The 22337-nt window shown below is 36.5% G+C and overlaps 1 protein-coding gene across 1 annotated transcript in view; it reads left to right on the top strand.

The window, feature by feature from the left end:
- The window catches only part of Rsph4a (Radial spoke head protein 4a), a 48532-nt gene extending 32842 nt beyond the window's left edge, over positions 1-15690 (top strand). Inside the window, exons 9-10 of the mRNA XM_069843722.1 lie at positions 4740-4954; positions 14977-15690. Of these exons, the coding sequence (XP_069699823.1) occupies positions 4740-4954; positions 14977-15235 (474 nt within the window). The 3' untranslated portion in view covers positions 15236-15690. The remainder of the gene's footprint in view (positions 1-4739; positions 4955-14976) is intronic.
- Positions 15691-22337: the final 6647 nt, after the last annotated feature.

Raw genomic sequence — 22337 nt, 5'->3', positions numbered from 1 at the left:
GAAATTCATACAACAATTGAACAGCTATGTAATCACTTGAGAGTGAATATTATCAAGTTAATTCAATGTTATTTACAGCATCATGATGAATAGTTTGTGTCAAAATTGGTTATCAGCAGAGGTCAGAAGATTGTGAATATTGGTTTTAAAATAAGCTAGATTGTAATATGACATTGATTTCAAAACGTGTATTAGACATTAGGCATATTACTTTAAATATTACCGTATACAATAATATGTAGCATAATTTTGCAATCTTCTCTAATGCAATGCTCTGGTTTATGGAGAGGCAAGTATAGCCTAATGATGAGATGAACTAAACTTTCTTCAGGACAGTGAGGGGGCTCAGAAATGAAGTGGATCAAGTCTAAGAATGTTAAAGATCAGGCTATTTGTACTCTTGGGTAGTTAATATTATTAATAGCCTATGTAGTTATTCATGGTAGTAGTGAACTCAGCCCATACTGAAGTTTAATACTGAGTCTGCAGGGTGCAGTAGTCACTAGACTGTTTCACGTAACAGTCCACTCTGCCGCATCTGTAACTCAAGTGCTAGCATGCTGATCTTCCATCCAGGCGGCCCAGGTTCAATCCGCGCTAGGTAGTGTTGGATTTTTTGTGGACTAAACAGACATTGCAGAGTTTTTCTCAGGATACTCCCATTTTCCTCTATCTTTCCACCAACACCACTTCCCCTCATTTCATCTATCATCTACAATAGTAAAAATAATCTGGGCTGAAGTCTTTGGGGGGTAGTATGTGTTTCTGATCTGATCTAGGAAGGCTTGGATTTCCAGGTCCCTCATGTGTGGATGGGACCTGGCTCTGTCAGGGACTGAGGGAGGTGGTCAAACTGTCAGTGTCGGCTGATCAGGAAGGGTTTAGGAGGAGCCTATGGAGCTTATCAAGCTACTCATCTGCGAAATGGGACCTGGCTCTCTCAAGGGGTTGAGACTGGATGGCCCTTCTGTCAGCATCGGATTTACGAATACCACCAAGGCCACCTATTGCAATTCGATAATTATCGAATACATAATGCATACAATGGACCACAGCATGCCCTCGGAAATCCAAGCCAAACCAATAGTTCACTCTATTGAAATATGGAATTGATCCATTTCTTCCTGAGCCCTTTGTATGATTTTTATGCATTCCATTTTGCACAAGTGCATTTTTTTGTGTGAATTTCATGTGATTTTGAGTTGCTACTACTAGGGCATTCGAAAAGTAATGGCAACATAGTTACTGTTTCACACTAAATTTATTTAAGCTAATTTTGACATTACATATTGTAATTCAAATATAGTAATTGATTAACTAGAGGACTTACTCGTGTTAATTATGTAAGTTTGTGCTGCTTACAGCTGTTTCGGTGCTTCATCACACCATCCTCAGAGCCTACTAGATCTCGGCGTTATCTCGAACTTCTCTGCCTGTTATGTGGGTGCGTTTGATTGTTGAAAGGTGTTGAAAAGTGGTTATTGCTTTAATGTGTTCTTTGTAGCGTGTTTGGAATGATCTGCCAGAGGACACAATACATCTACATACGCCGATCACATAACCAATGCTAACCATACATACAATAACATAAATGCGGACATGGAAATCCTACACATACAACCCAAGAACCGAAAAATCAACACACTAGAACAATACGAAATATACAAACACACTAAAACACACCCCGATCAAATTCTCAACACACAGATCAATTTCAGTACACACACACTATTTGACTCCACTTTTCAACACCTTTCAACAATCAAACGCACCCACATAACAGGCAGAGAAGTTCGAGATGACGCCGAGATCTAGTAGGCTCTGAGGATGATGTGATGAAGCACCGAAACAGCTGTAAGCCGCACAAACTTACATAATTAACACGAGTAAGTCCGCTAGTTAATCAATTACTTATATTCAAGTATTAAAAGTAGTGTACGCAAGATTCAACATGGATTATCAAATATAGTTTCTTGCCATGTCAACAATACGTTGCCAAATTCTTGGAAGACAGCGGACTTCATCTGCAGCAGCATTTCTGGGTATCTCTCTCACTGATCAATCTAAAGCTCTTTGGATGTTAACTCTTGATTGAAAGCGTATACCTCTCTTCCACTCAACTCAGTATGGTAGGACTTCTTTCCCACAGGCTTCTTGTAATGCCCTAGAGCACTGAGTTACATGTTTATCTCTTGCAACTTGCATTTTTATGAAGCACCTTTGTTCGTACCTTTAGGGCTGTATTGTTTACTGCAAATCAGAAACAGCCACTGTATCTACAAAATATGGATATTTCGAGACTTTCAATATTGCAAATTTATGAAATAGTCGCTGTTCTATTACTAGTACAAGATTTCAATAGCCACAGCACCGCTAGGAGCACAAGGACAGTTGTCCAATAAAAATTTTACAAAAAATATGATACCTACTCCAAAAAACAGTTTCATAATTATCAATTGTCAATTATTTGACATCACACTTCAACACCTTCTAACAATAAAACACACCCTCCTAACAGGCAGAGAAGTTCGAGATGATGCCGCGATCTAGTAGGCTCTGATGATGGTGCGTGAAGCACTGAAACAGCTGTAAGCCGGACAAATATTTCATATTTAACACGAGTAAGTCCACTAGTTCATCAATTAATTATCAATAAGCGTAATCTTCATCTTACGATGTCTGGTGACGTATACACGTCCGTTGATGTGACATATTAATGATTTTAAATACTATTATAGTCACAATCATGCCATGGTATGAAAGAAAAATTTCACAACCTCATTTGTAAAGCTTCTTTCAAGCCATAAGCAGTGCTGACTAGATCAGACGCTATGGACAGTACTCTATAACAGAGTCGCCAGTATGAAAGGATGATTCCAAGCGTTTGGCGTGAGACGAACTTGATAGCTCAGTGGTAGAGTGCCTGACCGGAGAACAGGAAGTCGCAGGTTCGATTCCTGCTCGAGGTTGTAAAATTTTTCTTTCATACCATGGCATGATTGTGACTATAATAGTATTTAAAATCATATCAATAAGCATTCAAATCATAAAATTATCAAGTTTCATAGTTGAATTTTCTTAGTATTTAGTATTTATTTATTTAACCTGGTAGAGATAAGGCCGTCAGGCCTTCTCTGCCCCTCTACCAGGAGATTCCAACTATAATATGAAAAATAAAATTACAATTAGTATTAAATTTACAATTACAATTACAAATAAAATTACAATTAGTATTAAATTTACAATTACAATTGCAATAAAAATCAAAGTACGAAAAGATTACCTGACTAATGAAAGATAGATAATTTATCATATAAAAACAAAGAATATATTATATATTTACTGAATTACAAATTAAACCTAGAATAACAAAATTGTATAGTGATGAAATTACTGGATATTGAAATATTTTGTGATAGATTAAGGAAACTATTTACAAGAAATCAATTACTGACCAAGTGCCTAGTAAGTTTGCGTTTGAATTCAATTTTATTTCGACAGACCCTCATGCTAGCAGGTAGCGAATTCCAGAGTTTTGGCAGGGCTATTGTGAAAGAAGATGAGTATGAGGAGGTGCGATGAGATGGTATTGTTAGTATTGTTTCATGACGAGAGCGTGTGTTCAGATTATGATGGGAAGAAAGGTAAATTTAACATAAAATATAATCAATGAAAAGCTCCAAACAATCAATTTAATTTCGTTTTTTGCTCTTCCTGAAAACTTCATAATTGTGATAACAGCCCTTAGTGAAATAAGGTACGGAAATAGTACTAAAACAAAGGAGTTACATTTAATAATTTCTTGTTTCTGCTGATTCTAAAACACCTTCTAGTGAGACAAAATAGCATTCCAAGCATACTAGGGCGGCAGAGAGACAAGGCAGGCAGAATTCGGGATATGTGGCAATCCTGTTGCTTTCTAGTGGAGACTGGTGGAAGTTGTTCTTGCACTATGGTAATTAGAGACATTTTATACACAGTTCAAAGACAAGTCTGAAGGCTGTTATTTTGCAAAATAGTAATTTACCATTGTATTCTTCACCTGACATAATTAGGAACATTAAACCCAGAAGTTTGAGATGGGCAGGGCATGTAGCACGTAAGGGTGAATCCAGAAATGAGTATAAAGTGTTAGTTGGGAGACCTGAGCGAAAACGAAGTATGGAGAGGCCGACACATAGATGGGAGGATAATATTAAAACGGATTTAAAGGAGGTAGGATATGATGGTAGAGACTGGATTAAACTTGCTCAGGATATGGACCGATGGCGGGCTTATGTGAGGGTGGCAATGAACTCCTGGGTTCTCTGGAAGCCATTTGTATGTATGCATATGTAAGCCTATATATAACTCCAGCACAAAATAATGACTACTCATTTGAACAAACTTCGACTTACGGTTTAGGAGAATTCGCTATATATAGATGGAATGCTGAAAACCACTTTTTCTATACCAGGGATGCTGAAGAGGTTATTTCCGCGAAAATATGGTAATATATTTCGTGAAACTTCTTTTATTCTCATAGTGCAACTGCCAATGGAAAGGTGGTGCAGTTAAAGTCGACGGGAAAACGTTTGAAGAAACTATATTTCTATGATGTACACTGATTCTCTACATCATTCTTGAAAATATAATTGTGTTTACTACTGCCGCCGCCATTATTATTATTATTATTATTATTATTATTATTATTATTATTATTATTATTATTATTATTATTATTATTATTATTTCGTGAGGGAGAAGAAGAGGTAGAAGAGGAAGAAGAAGATGTTGAAGAAGGAGAACAACGGGAAGTTGGACCAGTATTACTCACGCCTTTATCTGAAGATGCTACACTTGAAACTGTTCCTCCCTGGAGTGTTCGTCAGAGCTCTCAACGTCTTCCTGATTTTGCAGTTGCTGTGATTCGTTCCAATCTCTGGCCTGGTGCATATGCTTATGCAATTAACAGGTATTTTACCAATCACATATTTTATAGATGCCTACTGGTAGTCAAACAGCTATCACATTGGTTTCCATGGTGAAGACCCGAGTTATATTGTGGCAAGTTGAAGTGAAATATTGGATGGGCAAAGGTGGAACCTTTTCTCTTGGTACTCCAATTTCGCTTGCCAGAGTTCCATCAAATCTCCAACTTTATCTTAGTTTAAGGTGACCAGACGTCCCGTTTTCAGCGGAACACTTCCGTTTTGAAGCAAATTGTCCCGACGTTCCCTGAATTGTGGTGGGGATGATTAAAAGTCCCACTTTTTGAATTTGTAGCTCGTAGGCCTATTGTCTGAGTGGACAACGCCACCATATGTTGCTGATGTATGCTGTCCAACTAAGATGCAGAAAAGACTGCAAATTTAACGATAAGTTACAGGAAAAATATAGTTTCCTAAAAAAATCATGCCTTGGCTTTGATTCTGATGTAAGGTGCAATGTATGTTAAATCGAGTTTTCTGTGGCTCATGGTGGAAAAACGGACATTATGAAACACATTAATTCTGATAGACATGAATGTGCAATGAATGCAGCAGCTTCATCCAAGGTCATTACAGGAAAATCTTGGAAAGGCACAAGATCAATTGGCAGCTGCAGAAGAAACGCTTGTCTATCATATCATGAATCATAACCAAAGTTTCCGGTCAATAGACTGTACCAGTGTGTTGATTCAGAAATTATTTGACAAAAAATTTTCAAAGTAAAAGAACAAAAACTGAAGCTATATTGGTGAAGGTTTTTGCTCCTATAGCAATGAAGCAGCTGAAGCAGGAGTTACAAAGTGTGAATTCTGTTTCAATTTTCATTGATGCTTCAAATCACAAAAATACCAAATTGTTTCCCATTCTTGTACATTATTTCTCAACGGAGTCAGAAGTGAATGTATAAATCTTTCAGGATTTGCCTGGTGAAACTGTGGATCTGCAATATGAGTATGTAATGAAAACTCTAGCAGAAAACTCTGTGGCAGATAAATTAGTAGCTTTAACTGCTGATAATGCAAATACATTGAAAGAAAAGGCAAAAACAATTTATACGCCAAAGTCAAAGAAACAGTTAAACATAATGTGTTAGGAATTGGTTGTGCATCTCATATAGTACACAACACAGTGCAAACTACAGCATTGATATAGAGGCAATCATTTCAAAGATTTACTCATACTTTTATGTGTATACAGTACAAATTGAAGCCTTAAAAGAATTCTGTGATTTTGCTGAAGTTCAATATCAGCAGTTATTTGGCTACAGCAAGACCAGATGGCTTGCATTTATACCAGCTGTAGATAGGGTCCTGAACATTTTTCCAGGTTTAAAAGAATATTTCCTCTCCATTGAAAAATTCCCTGTTTTTATTAAGAATTTTTTTTTTAAATCCTTGTGCAGACATGTGGCTTTATTTTATTCATAGCCAGGCCTCAATATTTCATACTACTGTTCAACAAATTGAAGGACAAAAAGTATCTATTATTGAGGTTGCAGAATCTCTCAAGAAGCTAAAATTCATGTTTCAAGGAAGCTAAAAGCAACATTTTGTTCTTCTGACTGTAAAATCTTACCTGGTTAAGGTGGAAGAGGAGAGTGAGCTTGACAGAAAAAGCAGTTGATAGTTGCATTGAAACTATGATTGAATTTTATGGTACATTAAGGTGACCAGATTTCCAAAATAATAAAAAAAAGGACACTTATTAAAGTTGACATGAATCAACATTTTATCTAAACATTCATTATTACTTGCGTTTATATAATGTCAGTGAACAATAAGGTTCAGTTTTATTTACTTTATGCTTGAGCATGCCGAAATGTAGTAATTATACACCTAGTAGCAGTCCTTTAATGCATGTCATTAAAGTACACCTATTCATTAAAGTTCAGATTTTCGATTATTCTCGGATATGCAATCGAAAGACAACTAGGGAAATGTCACGGAGGCTGGAAATCCAATACTATCACAGAAGGTTATGTTCTGTTACTATAATAATTAGCGTTAATTGTAAATAATATTCAAATAAATTCAATTTGTCATCTCGTTTTTCAATTCTAAATCAATTTCCAGGTTATATCAAAATTAATGTTCACGTTATTCTCTAGATTATATCAAGGTCAATAACACATTCGTTCCTCGGAAAAAAATCAATACTTTCGCGTCTGCACACATCTCACAATTTAGGTCAGTTCTGCTCCTCACTTACATAACCATAACATGAATACTTATGAATAATTTCAAGTTAGAAATATGATCGAGCGTAAAAAGTCGTATGAAGCCTATAATGGTAATTAAGACGCTCGTATGAAAATTATGAAACGAGCGCAAGCGAGTTTCATAAACAAACATACTCGCGTCTTAATTACTACCATTATAGGCTCGTTGCATAATGTACTATTAAAGTATCGGTAATAAATACTACACTGCTTACAATAACTACACTATAATATTATGCAAGTACATAATAGAATAGCATGGATATTTGGCTTAAGGCATTGTTGACAATTTTTATATTACAATTAGTCTGGATTAATTAGGTTAGATTATATGTTTAAAAATACGTCAGGTTAATTGGACCTTACATCATATCATGTTACTGTATTCTGAACTTGTTTCATAACAATTTTTTTTTTGCCTTATATGACCTTTTAACTATTTAAACATTCTCCATGAAAATCAACTGCACAATCTGCATCATATTTATTTGATGAATGAATTTGCTGTAGAAGGTTGGCCTTTCCTTCAGGAAACTATAGAAGTCCATGCAAGACACATTTTTGAAATGACATTTTGTGATTAACATCGCTTTATGATTTCAACTGAACTCTGATTCCTTTCGTCAGATAAAATTGAATTCATAAATGAAAACACTCTTTCTGATAATGCATTGGTGCCAGGTATTCCTAACACAAAACTTACAACTTCTGAATTATGTTTGTGAAACTAATGTCTTTGACTTTCATAATTTGTAATGTTTCAGTCCACCTCTCTGTAATTTTAACATCATACTTCTTCCAATGTTCAATTTTTGCTCCATATATGTTCTTCACATGATTCACTTCACTGAATAAGTCACCTTCATCTATCACTTTTGAAATATTAGTGTAAATTTTGGCAATAACTTGAAGACATTTTTGAACTTCAGACCAAAAAACCTTTTCATTATCGATCTACACTCTGAGGTATCGATTATCGAATTTAATTCATTATGGTGACATCTGATGGAAAGAGTATAGAATTTACGTGATTATTAAATAAAATATAAAAAAAAAAATATATATTTCAATAATAATTTAGGGAAACGGGACACTGTTAAAAAAAATGGGACATTTGGCGTTCCGAGCATACTTCTCTCAGGACAGGGGACAAGAGGCTGAAAAAAGGAACATTCCCGTTAAAAACGGGATATCTGGTCACTCTATGGTACATGTGCTCAGTACCAGTATCTTGGCAGCAGGGGTCAGTATTTTGATGATGTTCAGGTCTTTCAATTTATTTTGCTTAGATTACTACCAACATGGGAATATGTTCAAAATGCTGTTCAGTTTATCAATAGCACCTTCCACAACAAGGTCAGTGACACCGAGATATTCGAGGAAATTGTACATGTGCAGTTATTCGTGACAGAAGAAAAACTGACTGAGTGGACACACTATAAAAGTGACACCTGATTAGAAGTGGAAGCAAATTTTTGAACATTTCATGAAACGTAATGTCCTTTACAGAACTTGCGTACCATTGTTGAGTTTGCTTTATGTTTACCAAGAACCAATACACCCAGGGAAAAGGTATTTTTCCTAAGGAACGGCATTTCGACATCTGAAAAGACTCAATTAAAAGTAGATACATTGAGGAATTTACTCATTGTGAAATGTAAATTGCAATTTGAATGTGACAAATATCATGAACTTTTTCTTCAGAGACTTAATTTGTTAAGGAAGAATCATTCATCTGAGGAATATCTGTAATGAGTAAAAATCTGACTTTGTCCAAAGTTGTTATTCTTATATATTTGTAACTTAAAGTCATTATGAAGTAAGAAGTACTGGCATTGAAAAAAAAAAAATATATCACCTTTATGTAAGTCATGTTGATTGATAGTCTATGATGGGGATAATGTCCACTTTGAAGTAAAAAAAATCTGGTCACCTTATTCTAGTTTCAGCATCCCATAAGATCCAACCTTGCTAGCATTCACTATGACACAGCCTATGGAACACAACCACTTCTGTTTAAAACAGATAAAAGTAAATTGAAGTCATCCTCATTACAAGCCATGGAGTTTCATAGAGTGGAAATTAAAGCTCCCACCTGGATAGATATTCAGCATAAATGACATTATAAAAAGAGAAAAATAGGAAAAGCAAACCGTTATTCTATGTTACAGGAAGTCTAGAAGTTAATCATAGTCAGAGAATTACAAAAACCCCTTTCTGAAGTGAAAGTTGTTTGATTAGATGCTAACAAATTCACTAAGCCAATATTGTTATTGACCTACATCATGATTACACATTTGTAATGCTTTGTATCACTTAAGAGGAGGAGGAGGAGGAGGAGGAGGAGGAGGAGGAGGAGGAAATTCACTAAGCCAATATTGTTATTGACCTACATCATGATTACACATTTGTAACGCTTTGTATCACTTAAGAGGAGGAGGAGGAGGAGGAGGAGGAGGAGGAGGAAATTCACTAAGCCAATATTGTTATTGACCTACATCATGATTACACATTTGTAACGCTTTGTATCACTTAAGAGGAGGAGGAGGAGGAGGAGGAGGAAATTCACTAAGCCAATATTGTTATTGACCTACATCATGATTACACATTTGTAACGCTTTGTATCACTTAAGAGGAGGAGGAGGAGGAGGAGGAAATTCACTAAGCCAATATTGTTATTGACCTACATCATGATTACACATTTGTAACGCTTTGTATCACTTAAGAGGAGGAGGAGGAGGAGGAGGAAATTCACTAAGCCAATATTGTTATTGACCTACATCATGATTACACATTTGTAACGCTTTGTATCACTAAGAGGAGGAGGAGGAGGAGGAGGAGGAGGAGGAGGAAATTCACTAAGCCAATATTGTTATTGACCTACATCATGATACACATTTGTAACGCTTTGTATCACTTAAGAGGAGGAGGAGGAGGAGGAGGAGGAGGAGGAGGAGGAAATTCACTAAGCCAATATTGTTATTGACCTACATCATGATACACATTTGTAACGCTTTGTAGCACTTAAGAGGAGGAGGAGGAGGAGGAGGAGGAGGAGGAAATTCACTAAGCCAATATTGTTATTGACCTACATCATGATTACACATTTGTAACGCTTTGTATCACTTAAGAGGAGGAGGAGGAGGAGGAGGAGGAGGAGGAGGAGGAGGAGGAAATTCACTAAGCCAATATTGTTATTGACCTACATCATGATTACACATTTGTAACGCTTTGTATCACTTAAGAGGAGGAGGAGGAGGAGGAGGAGGAGGAGGAAATTCACTAAGCCAATATTGTTATTGACCTACATCATGATTACACATTTGTAACGCTTTGTATCACTTAAGAGGAGGAGGAGGAGGAGGAGGAGGAGGAGGAGGAGGAGGAAATTCACTAAGCCAATATTGTTATTGACCTACATCATGATTACACATTTGTAACGCTTTGTATCACTTAAGAGGAGGAGGAGGAGGAGGAGGAAATTCACTAAGCCAATATTGTTATTGACCTACATCATGATTACACATTTGTAACGCTTTGTATCACTTAAGAGGAGGAGGAGGAGGAGGAGCAGCAGCAGCAGCAGCTGCTGCTGCTTTCTAATGTTAAAATGGAAACTAATTGGTAAATTACCTAGTTGACTAGTTTTCGACTTCATGTAAGTCATTTTCAGAATTAGTTAGGTCCTTGCTTCTTCCAGGAGCTTCTGATAACTGACACAAAGTCGAAACTAGTCAACTATTGTTAGTGACTGGTAAATCCAGCCCTTTAACGAATTTCGCCCATTCCACTTCTAACAGTCTGCATGCTGTCAACAAACACGTGGCAAATAGAGATGGAGGGTAGAGAAGAGACAGCCCTGCTACTGCTGCTATTAATGAAGAAAACATTATGGTGTTGCCTCAATTATATAGGCTTAGAAACCGTTTTAGCAGTATTTGATAATAGCCTAAAGTAACGAAGTTTATTCAAATATTTTATTTACTATTACATATTACTTGCTTACTTTCTGTTACAAAACAAGAGTGCTGTTTAAAAAAACAGCCCTACATGAACGGTTGGATACACTTAGTTAAATCACACGAGGAATGCCGAAATTCAAACATTAACCGAAAAATGACATATTGCAAGAACGGAGGAATTCACGTTGCATATTTCTGACAACAAAATCAGAAGGGAAATCAGATTGAAAAGATTTTTAAGAACCTTGGTAAATTATTACGTACATTAGTTCATTAGTTCGCCGAAATTAACCATTTCATCAAACATTTGTGACGGAGGTAATTAAAACATTATTGGAAACTTGGACTGCAGTGTCCTAAATGTAATATATTAAATAGCAAATACATATTAAAGCGATCTGAGGGTATTCTAAAAATAATAATAATAATAATAATAATAATAATAATAATAATAATAATAATAATAATATTTGTCAGAAACCAGTGTACAAGGCCTGGATATGACATCGTTAGGTAGTTTAATTAGTAACAGGAAAACGTTATGACAATCCAGTCGCAATCCTTTCAACAGCTGTAAATAAATTAACATACTTCTATAATAAATTGCGAGTTAATCACACTCATCAGTAATTTCAAAATTGTTTCGATTGCAAATTAAGAGAAAATACCAGCCAGCACTTTGCTGTAAAAATAGAATAAAATAATACTTCTAAGAAGTCGCGTTGTGAAAGTAGCTAGCAATAAATGTTCACAAGGAAGAAGGTAAGATCCGCAGTTACGACAGCATGTGCATCCTAACTAGGCAGTCCGTGGTTCCATTCCTGACATGGGGTGAATTTTATCTCTATGCCACAGGACTCTGTAGGTCTTGCACTTGTCCTGTAACATCTCCACGATGGTCCTGTATTGTGAGAGATACAGGGTGCGTCAGAAAGAACGGATGGATTTCACATGGCAAGAAAATTGTAAAGATTCATCAAATCAAAAATTTATTGTTATCAACATATTCACCAATACATGCGGTTTATTTATGGAAAACAACATTATCCATATGATGTCCTTGGCTTTCAATACAGGCATCGAGGCGTTTTCTGATGTTCGCCATCACTTTCACAGTCATAGCTGGTGCAATTGCCACGATTTCTTCACGAATCGCTGTCTTCAGTTCGTCCAGTGTATGTGATCGATGTTTACAAACTTACGCCTTCAAATGGTCCCAAAGAAAGAAGTCGCAGGGCGCGAGATCTTACCGTAGCCTCGGACAATCTCAGTGCAATAGAATTTCGTCCAGGTGATTTCTTCTTTAATGTTGAACCTGTGATACGAAATGAAGCCACCCACCGCAAAATTGTATTCCGAGTTGGAATCCTAGCGTGACATCCGATGTCGAAATGAGTCCTGAGTGGCGATCACAGACTCTTCATTTTTCAAAAATGTCTCTACGATGAAAGCACGTTGTACACCAGACCAACACCATATTCTCAACTGAAACTGCATTCTATGCCTGACCCAACAGTCGTGGTCTCCCTCACTATATCTCTCTCCTCGGTGCGTATCGATAGTTTGAAATCCATCCGTTCTTTCTGACGCACTCTTTACTAGTGTTGGTCCTGAGATACGTCATCTCCTACATCTCATTGGCTTGTTGAGTCGGTTAAGGCAGAGATAAAACAAGACAAACAAAGAAGTTGTGTACGAAGACCTGCCAAAGGATAGCGAGACTCCCTTGAATCATTAAGAAATGGACAAAGGCCTAAAGTAACGAAGTTCATTACGCGTCATCATGCGTAATTATCAAATCAGGCTTGGCATTGAAATCAGATTCCCGCTTTCAAACTAGGCAGAGGAAGTTGGATGTTAACACTGAATGAGTAAGTCCAAGGCGACATTTATTATTACTAGAAATTGAAACAAATATAAAGAAGAACACACTAACTAAACTAAATTGTTATAACAAAAACTAAACTAAACTAAAGAGCTAGTAATATATTACAGAAAGCGAGGCAGGTCTGAGGACCTGACCACCTGAAAACAATAAACTGACTGACAAACTTTTGCTATTGAAGCGTGAGGTGGGTGGGGAGCAATTTCCACCCCTAACTTCTCCAAGTCCTAAGACCGGATTTACCAGTCACTAACAATAGGTAATTCACAACTTAGTACTAATTTCAAAACTAGAAATTTATTGTTATTATAATTAAGTTCTTATATGCTAACATTGTTCGAGTTTATAATAGTGCCATTAATTGAATGTGCGCATCCAAGACGGTGACTTCTCCAAAAGGGCAGGTTTTCAAGAGGAGGTTAAAATTGATTTGTATTTATACTTAATGCAAATAAAATTCATTGCTTATAATACCTCAGAAAGGAGGCATTACCATTGTCTATTGATATGCTGTAATAAAGAAGTTGTGCAAGAAAACATGTGACTACAAATCAGTTTTAACCTTCTCCTGAAAACTTGCCCTTTTGGAGAAGTCACCTTCTTGCATGCGCACATTCAATTATATCAATAGCAATATTAATCTGTCGCTTATGCTGAATATTTCTGTACTTCTCATTTGTTTGTAGATAAACTATCGGTATAGTTCATTCAAGAAAAGTACGGAAATAATCGATAGGCCTACACTGAACCGAATGGAAAGCACAGTTCACAACATGGCGCTGTAGTAGAGTTCCATATCCAGAGTGGCCACGGGACAAACAACACTAAATAACAATAATGATATCAGTAACTCAATCCATACTACAGATCATACACAATACTCAACAATGTGCATTGTAATTATACAGAGTGTATCATGAGGTTTTCCCCCAGTTTATGAAGGTGATTCCTGGTATTATTTGGAACAAAAAATGTAAATACAGTAATGTGGTGACAATCATAATTAGGAGTTACAACAGATTTTCGAAACACGCCATGGTGTATGTAGGACTAGACATGTTTGTGCAGGACTAACGATGTGTGGGGGAGATGATTTAACGTTTCACATTCCAAGGTATGGAGAATTTTTCATGAGAACGGACTGTATCCTTTTCATGTGCAAAAAGTGCAGCATTTAGAATCACATGATCATGCCAACATTTTGCGTGCCAGATCCCCAGATTTAACACCCTAGAGTTGATTCAACGCATTCTCCTTGCCACAGCGACAATAAGGAACGAACATTTGAAGTTACGAAATGCTACATGCGCGGTTCACACCAGTGCAAATCTTTGCCTTTCAGATGCAGGAAGGAAATTTTGCTTTAAATCCAATCTACACACATCCACTGGTATAAAATGAAACACTTGTTTGTATTCCAACCATGATTTACATTTTTGTCTGTGACATCCTCAAATAAAAAAGCTTTTTCTGCTTTTTTCAAATTGCCGTAACTCCTTAATTATGAATGTCACCCCATCACTGTATTTACATTTTTTGTTCCAAATAACACCAGGAATCACCTCAATAAACCGGGGGATAACCTCGAGATACACCCTGTATCTATTAATACAAGATCAACTTACATGCAAATTTTTTTTTGTATAGTTTCTTCTATTATTTTTCATTGTAAAACGCAAGTGGCCTTGTATCTTGCAACTTATAATTTTATTCATTGAAAAAGAAGATACAGTGGAGTATAAACGATCAGTTACTATTACCGGTACATGTATTATTCAGTTTGTAATTTAATTTCTTCCTCCAAGTATACATCCTCAGGATAAAGATTTAACCAACAAAACTGTAATTCATGTTTTAGGGAAAAGGAAACTAATTTCATAAGCATTATCAACTAAGTGAAGAGTTTTAGTGTTATACCGGTACTTATTTATTTTATTACAGAAAATTTGATAACATATATGTTGGTTGGGGTCACAAATATGTTACTCACAACTATACACCACCACCCGTAGAAGCAATACAGACTGAATACCCACTGGGGCCAGAAATAATGGAAATTGCAGATCCTACGCCTGAAGATGAAGAAGCATGGAGATTAGCTCATGAGAAAAAGAAACCCACTCCAGAAGAAGTTGAGGAAGAGGAAGAAGAAGACGAAGGTGAAGATGAAGAGGAAGAAGAAGACGAAGAAGAAGATTAATCATGAAATGAAACTATATTAAAATCGGAAACAATTCAAAACGAACCTTTTGATTAACCACTAGATTCGTTACTTTGGTAAGGTGAGTGAACTGAAAAGAAGTTTATTTAAATTATGAACCTAAGAGTGTTCATGGCTTAAAGACCCTGTCAAAGAATCTGGCTCTTGTTTCAAAGCATTAATTTTTATATTTTTGTTGGCTTTAAATTTTACATTATTTGTTTCTATACTTTGCCCTCAATCTCAACCCCACTGTTGTCCTTGATATTAACAAAAAATTAGATATTGATAAAGAATTTTCAGCTTTTCGCATTCTGGCTAGCCTATTTTCCTATTTACTACTAAATCATTCTCATTGGCAGTTTTATACTTGTCTGATGAATTCTTAGAATTTCAATACTGGTACCAAAATTAACTGAAACAGCCTACAAATGCATTTATGACCAACTAATAAAATTTACTCCAAGTGTCTTATCTCGAATTCAATGCTAATAATTTCTCAAGAATCAAGATATTTCTTTCGTTTAGGCTACTGTAAACAATGTTCGCAGTGGCATACACCTTAAGTACAGTACTTATGTGCTTGAATTGTAAAGATAGATGTTGTTATTAAAGTACAATTTATTGGCTTTTAATGCTATTCCTGACACCATTTCACTTTCTTACCTACAATAAGAATACGAGACATTTTCTTTCATACGAGGTTTGTATGAAAAGTTCATAGCCTGACATAGATATTAAACTAGGATTATTCTGAAACAATCTTTATTTCTTAACATAATCCCCCTTGGAATTCACATACATTGTCCACAAGTGCTGCAATATTGTTATACCCTGCTTGTAGTTTAGCAACCACGATTGCAGACGTGTGAGCAGGTGATGAAACATTTTCTTGTTGGCCATCCTCTATCTCTTCTCCTCGCGAATTTTTCCTTTCAGTTGCTGCAGGAGATTTGAATAATATTCTCCAGTTATTGCTTCCCCTTTGTTATACAGTCAATCCTGATTATTCCCTTAGAATCCCAGAACATGGACGCCATGACTTTCCCAGCCAACTGCCAACAGTTCTTGCTTTCTTTGGAGACAGAGAATCACTGGACTTCTAATGTTTCTACTGCTGGTTTGTCTCTCATATGTAGTAGTAGCTCGAGGTTTCATCATGGTCACAAACCACCTCAAAACGCGGGCGTATTTTTCTCGAATCGAACCAGACAGTCCCTCGAAATTTGACATCGGATGTGCTTTTGTTGCGATGTTAACAAACGCGGAACCCATTTTGCAGAGACTTTGGACATGTTCAAGATATTGGCCAAGTTGTGGCGAAGATATTCATAACCTCCCTAATTTCTCGCACTTTAGTGGGCGGTCATTCAACACCATATCGTGGGTTTTTTCTACGATTTCTTCACTTGCTATTGCTACTGGACGTCTACTGTGAGGGTCGTCTTCCATACTCTCTCGACAATGTTTAAATAGTGCTGCCCATTTTTTCAGTCAAAAACACAGGAGTGGATTCCCATAGTGTAGTATCCATGTCCACTTTAATTTCTATTGAACTCATTCCCTTTTTTACGAAACATTTCATGACAGCACGAAGCTACATATTTTTCATTTTTGCCAATCTGTTCAGTGCACCAACTTCAAAATTAAACTACATAAAATGTAGCCACCATTAAATTATGATTTTTCGTGCTTGAACTAATGTAAAATGACCGCTAACAATGGTGGCATTGATGACACATTTTCAATGCCATCTATGGTCAGGCCACGAACTTTACAAACGCACCTCGTAATAAGGGTAAGATAATTAATTACATCTCGCCTGGAATGGCTCACCAAACGAGTAATAACGAGCCACCCCTTTCATAGGAGGCTTTTGCCCTTCACGGGACATAATGGCTAAATTCATTCATTCATTCAGTTAATTGCAGGTTCATAAATAAATCAATATAGATGAATTCAGGCTTTAATTTCGTTCTCGTCTTTTATTTCACTTGCTATTAGGGCCTATTAGCCAACCAAGGTGAGTGGATACGCGGATGGAAGGTATGGTGAACCATAACAATGACGCAATACAAAACAAGAGTGTAGAAGTGCAGTGCGTCGTAAAATGCATCACTTTTTTTAAATGAACGAGCAATAAATAAAGTAATCGTTTATAAATAGTGATCCTAACTTGCTGAACTTGTACAGAGAAACAGAAAGAACATTATTGTTGACACGCGAAGAAATATTATTGTTGCGTAGAAAGTATTTGAGGAAAGTACGAGAATACAGGCGAGAGGAATGTACCGGTAAGTTATATTTTCTTGACGAGATGTGGGTCAACGAAGTCATGCTGTTTCTAAAGTGTTGGTAAAAAAAAACAGGCGTTTTTGTCACTGGGTTGAAAAATCCAACTGAGAAGGGTAGGCGTCTCATTTTACTTCACATAGGAAGTGAAGATGGTTTTTTGGAGGGTGGGGAGTTCATTATGGAATCAAAGAAAAGAGTGGACCATCATGAAGAGATGACTGACGACGTCTTGCACCTAACAGTGTAATTTTATTATTATGGATAATGCGTCCTACTATAGAGCGAAGTTGGATCCCTTTCTCACTTAGCAGTGGCTGTAAAAAGACATGATCGAGTGGATAGATGCGAAAGAAATATGATACAGGAAGGACATGGGGAAGGCGAACTGATAGAACAGATAAGGCCCTTTTCACACTGGGACACCGGTGACAGTCAGGGGCAGGGCCGCGGACAGGGTTTATGGGCCTCTGTGCAATATTGTGCTCGGGCTCCGTTGAAAAAAAGTTAAAAATGACAAGTTACCAATTATTTTGGCCATAATAATTATTTGCAAAATAGGGCCTACAAAGCATGTTTCGTGACGAAACTTTCGTCTTTTCGTTGTCGTTTGTTTCGTTTCCTTTTCATAAAACACTATTCTTAAACAGCTGTAATTTCTGACTTGCAGACCAATAACAACAAACAACTCTCCTTGACTTCATTGATGCAAAATCATCAATTATATCATCAAAATTTAAAGACATAGCAAGATCGCCGTCCAGACTAAGGAAGCCAAGGTTACTCAGTCTTTCTTGACACATTGTTACTTTGAATACATTTTTATTCCTTCATTTTGTTTGAATTTCGTGTCAAATTGAGCGTTGCTAGTTAAAGTGCAGAAAATGAATCAATCTCGTCTGTTCAGGCTGTCAAAAATGAAAACATTTCATACTTGGAAGTGAATACTGACGGTTGTGGCTGTCTAGAAAAAAATTCTGATAACAGTAGTATTGAATCAGAACAAGCAAACAATAGTAAAAATGAAGTGTTTATATGTGCAAGTGAAACAAATTCACACACACCAGTTCCTAACTCTGGGTCATGGCAAGTAACATGCGACCTTGAAAAACTAAAAAGCGGCAGACAAATTGTGTTATTGAATGTGTTGTTCGAAAAACTATCCATAACCTGCCTTATAACCTTCTAAGTGACGGAACAAGAGCCTTTACAGTATTTTTTCAAAACTCAAGAATGAAGAATGTGTTCCCAGAGACTGCTAGTGTGGAGTAGAACAAATCAGTCACTGCATTATTTTCCCTGATTTGTTTCACTCCACTCTAGCCAGTCTCTGGGAACACATTCTCCATTCTTGAGTTTTGAAAATAGTGTAATACTGTTTTTGGAAAGGCTCTTGTTTTCGAACAACACATTTAATGACACAATTTGTCTGCTACTTTTTAGTTTTCCAAGGTCGCTCAATTTCACACCAACTTCAAACAAAGTTCTACTCCCTTTCTTAATATATTCCAATTTTTCTGTCTCTCCTTGCGCTTCTTAGCTCCCGACTTATGCTTCTACTTGTCCATTGTCCACTGGTAACACTAATGAGCAGAATTTACTAGAAAAACGACAACGAAAAGACGAAAGTTTCTTTACGAAACATACTATGTAGGCCCTACTGAAAAGGAAACGTAATCCTCCGGCTTGGATTTGGGAGAGTCCACTAGCATATTGCGGTGGGCCGGCAAGGGTTGTTAGTTAAGAGGACAAGCCAATTGAATGTGTTCGGTACAAGCGACGGGAACATATTTCAATCAAAGTCTGGAGCCCTCAAGTGTCGTGTCGATGACTGTTAACGTGGGAAACCGATATTCTATTTACATAAAAGATAATCATTTATATAATGAAGTGGTAATTTGTATTAATTATACTATTGTTGGTTAATATGTCAGATTCATGTAACAAATGTTCTTACAAAATTTTATCTGTGAATAATAAAAAGTAATCAGACTCACTTAAACTGACGGGCCCTCACGGGCCCATATGCACTTTCCCCCTTTGCCCCCCCCCTTCTCGGCGGCCCTGGTCACGGGTGATTGCAGTGAACACTAGTGGGTCACTGATATCGAACACAGCTAGTATTGCCAACTGATTATTTAGTAGCTTCTGTAAAAAAAAAAAATTGTGATTATTTAGTGAAATGGATTCGAATTAGGGCCTTTTGTTGTTACTGCTATAGAACAGGAGGAGGATGAAGAAAAAATGTTCATTACCCAGACATTCACTGCTACGTGATCGGTTGGAGATGGGCTTGTTTTACACTCTGTGTGACGACCAGAGACAAGATGACAGGAAATTTTTTCAGTACTTCAGAATGTCAAAAACTTCATTTAATGAACTACTAGAAAAATGTGAAAGAGAAAATCACAGGAATGGACAAGATACTAAGGAAAGCTATCTGATCAGATGAAAATCTTTCTCTTACTTTAAGGTACTGTAGTATTGTTTTCTTTTATTTTGAGCATATTTAACAGATTTTAACTGGCAGTAGTAAATTATATATTTCAAAATATTATAAAAATGTCACTGATAAGTTCGTTGTGGCTCTTCATGTGCTGTTGGAAAGTATAACAAAGATTACTAGAAATGTTATGTGAACATTTATGGATCCTACATGTCAATACTTACCAATACTTACTTACAAATGGTTTTTAAGGAACCTGGAGGTTCATTCCCGCCTTCACATAAGACCGCCATTGATCCCTGTCCTGTGCAAGATTAATCCAGCCTCTATCAACATATCCTACCTCCCTCAAATCCATTTTAATATTATCCTCCCATCTATGTCTCGGTCTTATTCCCTCCGACCTCCCAATTAACACTCTATATGCATCTGGATTTGTCCATACGTGCCACATGCCCTGTCCATCTCAAACATCTCGATTTAATGTTTCTAATTATGTCAGGTGAAGAATACAATGTGCACAGTTCTGCGTTGTGTAACTTTCTCCATTCTCTTTTAACTTCATTCCTCTTAGCCCCATATATTATCCTAAGAACCTTATGCTCAAACACCCTTAATCTCTGTTATTCTCTCAAAGTGAGAGTCCAAGTTTCACAGCTATACAGAACAACCAGTAATACAATTGTTTTATAAATTCTAACTTTCAGATTTTTTGACAGCAGACTCGATGACAAAAGCTTCTCAAGCGAATAATAACAGGCATTTTCCATATTTGTTCTGCGTTTAATTTCCTCCCGAGTGTCATTTATATTTGTTACTGTTGCTCCAAGATATATGAATTTCTCCATCTCTTTGAAGGATAAATCTCCAATTTTTATATTTCGATTTCGTACAATATTCTGGTCACGAGACATAATCATATACTTTGTCATATAGCCTACCTCAAAAAATTCGGCAGTCAAGATCAAGATCGGTAAGGTATGAAATGAAGATACGCAAGGAATTAGCAAGTGAAATTTTGGAAAATAATAGGCCTAGTAATAACGATGATAGCCAAGTTTACGAAGAACCCTTGTTTCAATGGATTTCAATTTATCACTACCCAACGTAGCAGTTCAGTGTGAATTAGGCTGTGAACTTTTCAGAAACTGCTCCCAACCCTCATCAATAGAAATGGATGACAATACGACTGAAGAAGTAATGAGCGACACACTATATTATCCAAGTTCGGGTAGTGAGGACAGTGATTGTGATAGTGAAGATAATGCTTCCGAAAATGAAATGTTGCATGACTACTATTTTGTGGCTTGGAGTAGTTTGCTACTGTTATTTCAAATTTGCTGCGCATGTAGCAGAAGAGTGAGAGAAATAAAACATTGTAGGAAGGGCTCAATATTATGTGTGCAAACAGCTTATGAATGTGGTGATATTTTTTCTCGGTCATCTCAACCTATATTTAGAAAGCGACCGGAAGGAAATGTACTAATTGCATCAGCTGTACTACTTTCAGGTGTATTGTATAAGGCCTTTTACTCATTTTGTAAAACAATGAATGTAGTTATGATGTCGAGAACAGTTTTCGATAGGATTGTAAATATATTTTGTAGTCCAATAATAAAGGATCGATGGAAAAAAGTAAGAAGTGATACTTTGAAAGCAATGAAGGATAACGGATCGGAAATTTGGCTGGCAGGTGACAGACAATATGATTCTTCTGGGTTTTCTGCTAAATATGTGGTGTATTCAATAATGAATCTTCATACTGGTGCTATCATAGACTTCGAACTTTTACAATAAGGAATGGTTAAAGATGAAATGGAAAGACATGCTTGTGAGAAACTAATGAACAGGTATAAATGAAGATAAAATATGTGACATAAAATTAATTTTGTCTGACAGACATAAAGGCGTTCGGCGCTTCTTAACTCACTCAACTTCCGCTAATTGATCATGAATTTGACGTGTGGCATTTATCTAAAACTTTAATAAAAAAAGTAAAGGCTTTGGATAAAAAGTTTCCTGAGATCCTGGCATGGAAGTGTAGCATCAATAATCACTTATGGTGGGCAACGCAAACTTGTGGTGGAAATAGTACTGTACTGATCAATAAATTTACCTCTATATTACGCCACATAAAGAACGAGGATGTTTGGATGGAAGAAAATGAAGTGAAACGTTGTGAACATGAACCGCTTGGTGAAGATGAAGTAAAAAACAAGCTGTGGATTAAACCTCGTTCTGAAACATACAAAGAGTTAAAAAAAATAATTTTTGATAAAGCTTTTTGAACGATTTAGAGCATACAAATCATTACATTCGTACGGGCAAGCTAGGAAGTTATCACAACCTTCGGTTGAAGTACAC

The sequence above is a fragment of the Periplaneta americana genome, chromosome 1 (genome assembly GCF_040183065.1).
Source record: "Periplaneta americana isolate PAMFEO1 chromosome 1, P.americana_PAMFEO1_priV1, whole genome shotgun sequence".
NCBI classification, from domain to species: Eukaryota; Metazoa; Arthropoda; class Insecta; order Blattodea; family Blattidae; genus Periplaneta; species Periplaneta americana.
Note: the sequence above shows the minus strand (reverse complement) of the source record. Positions and strands in the feature narration are given on the sequence as shown.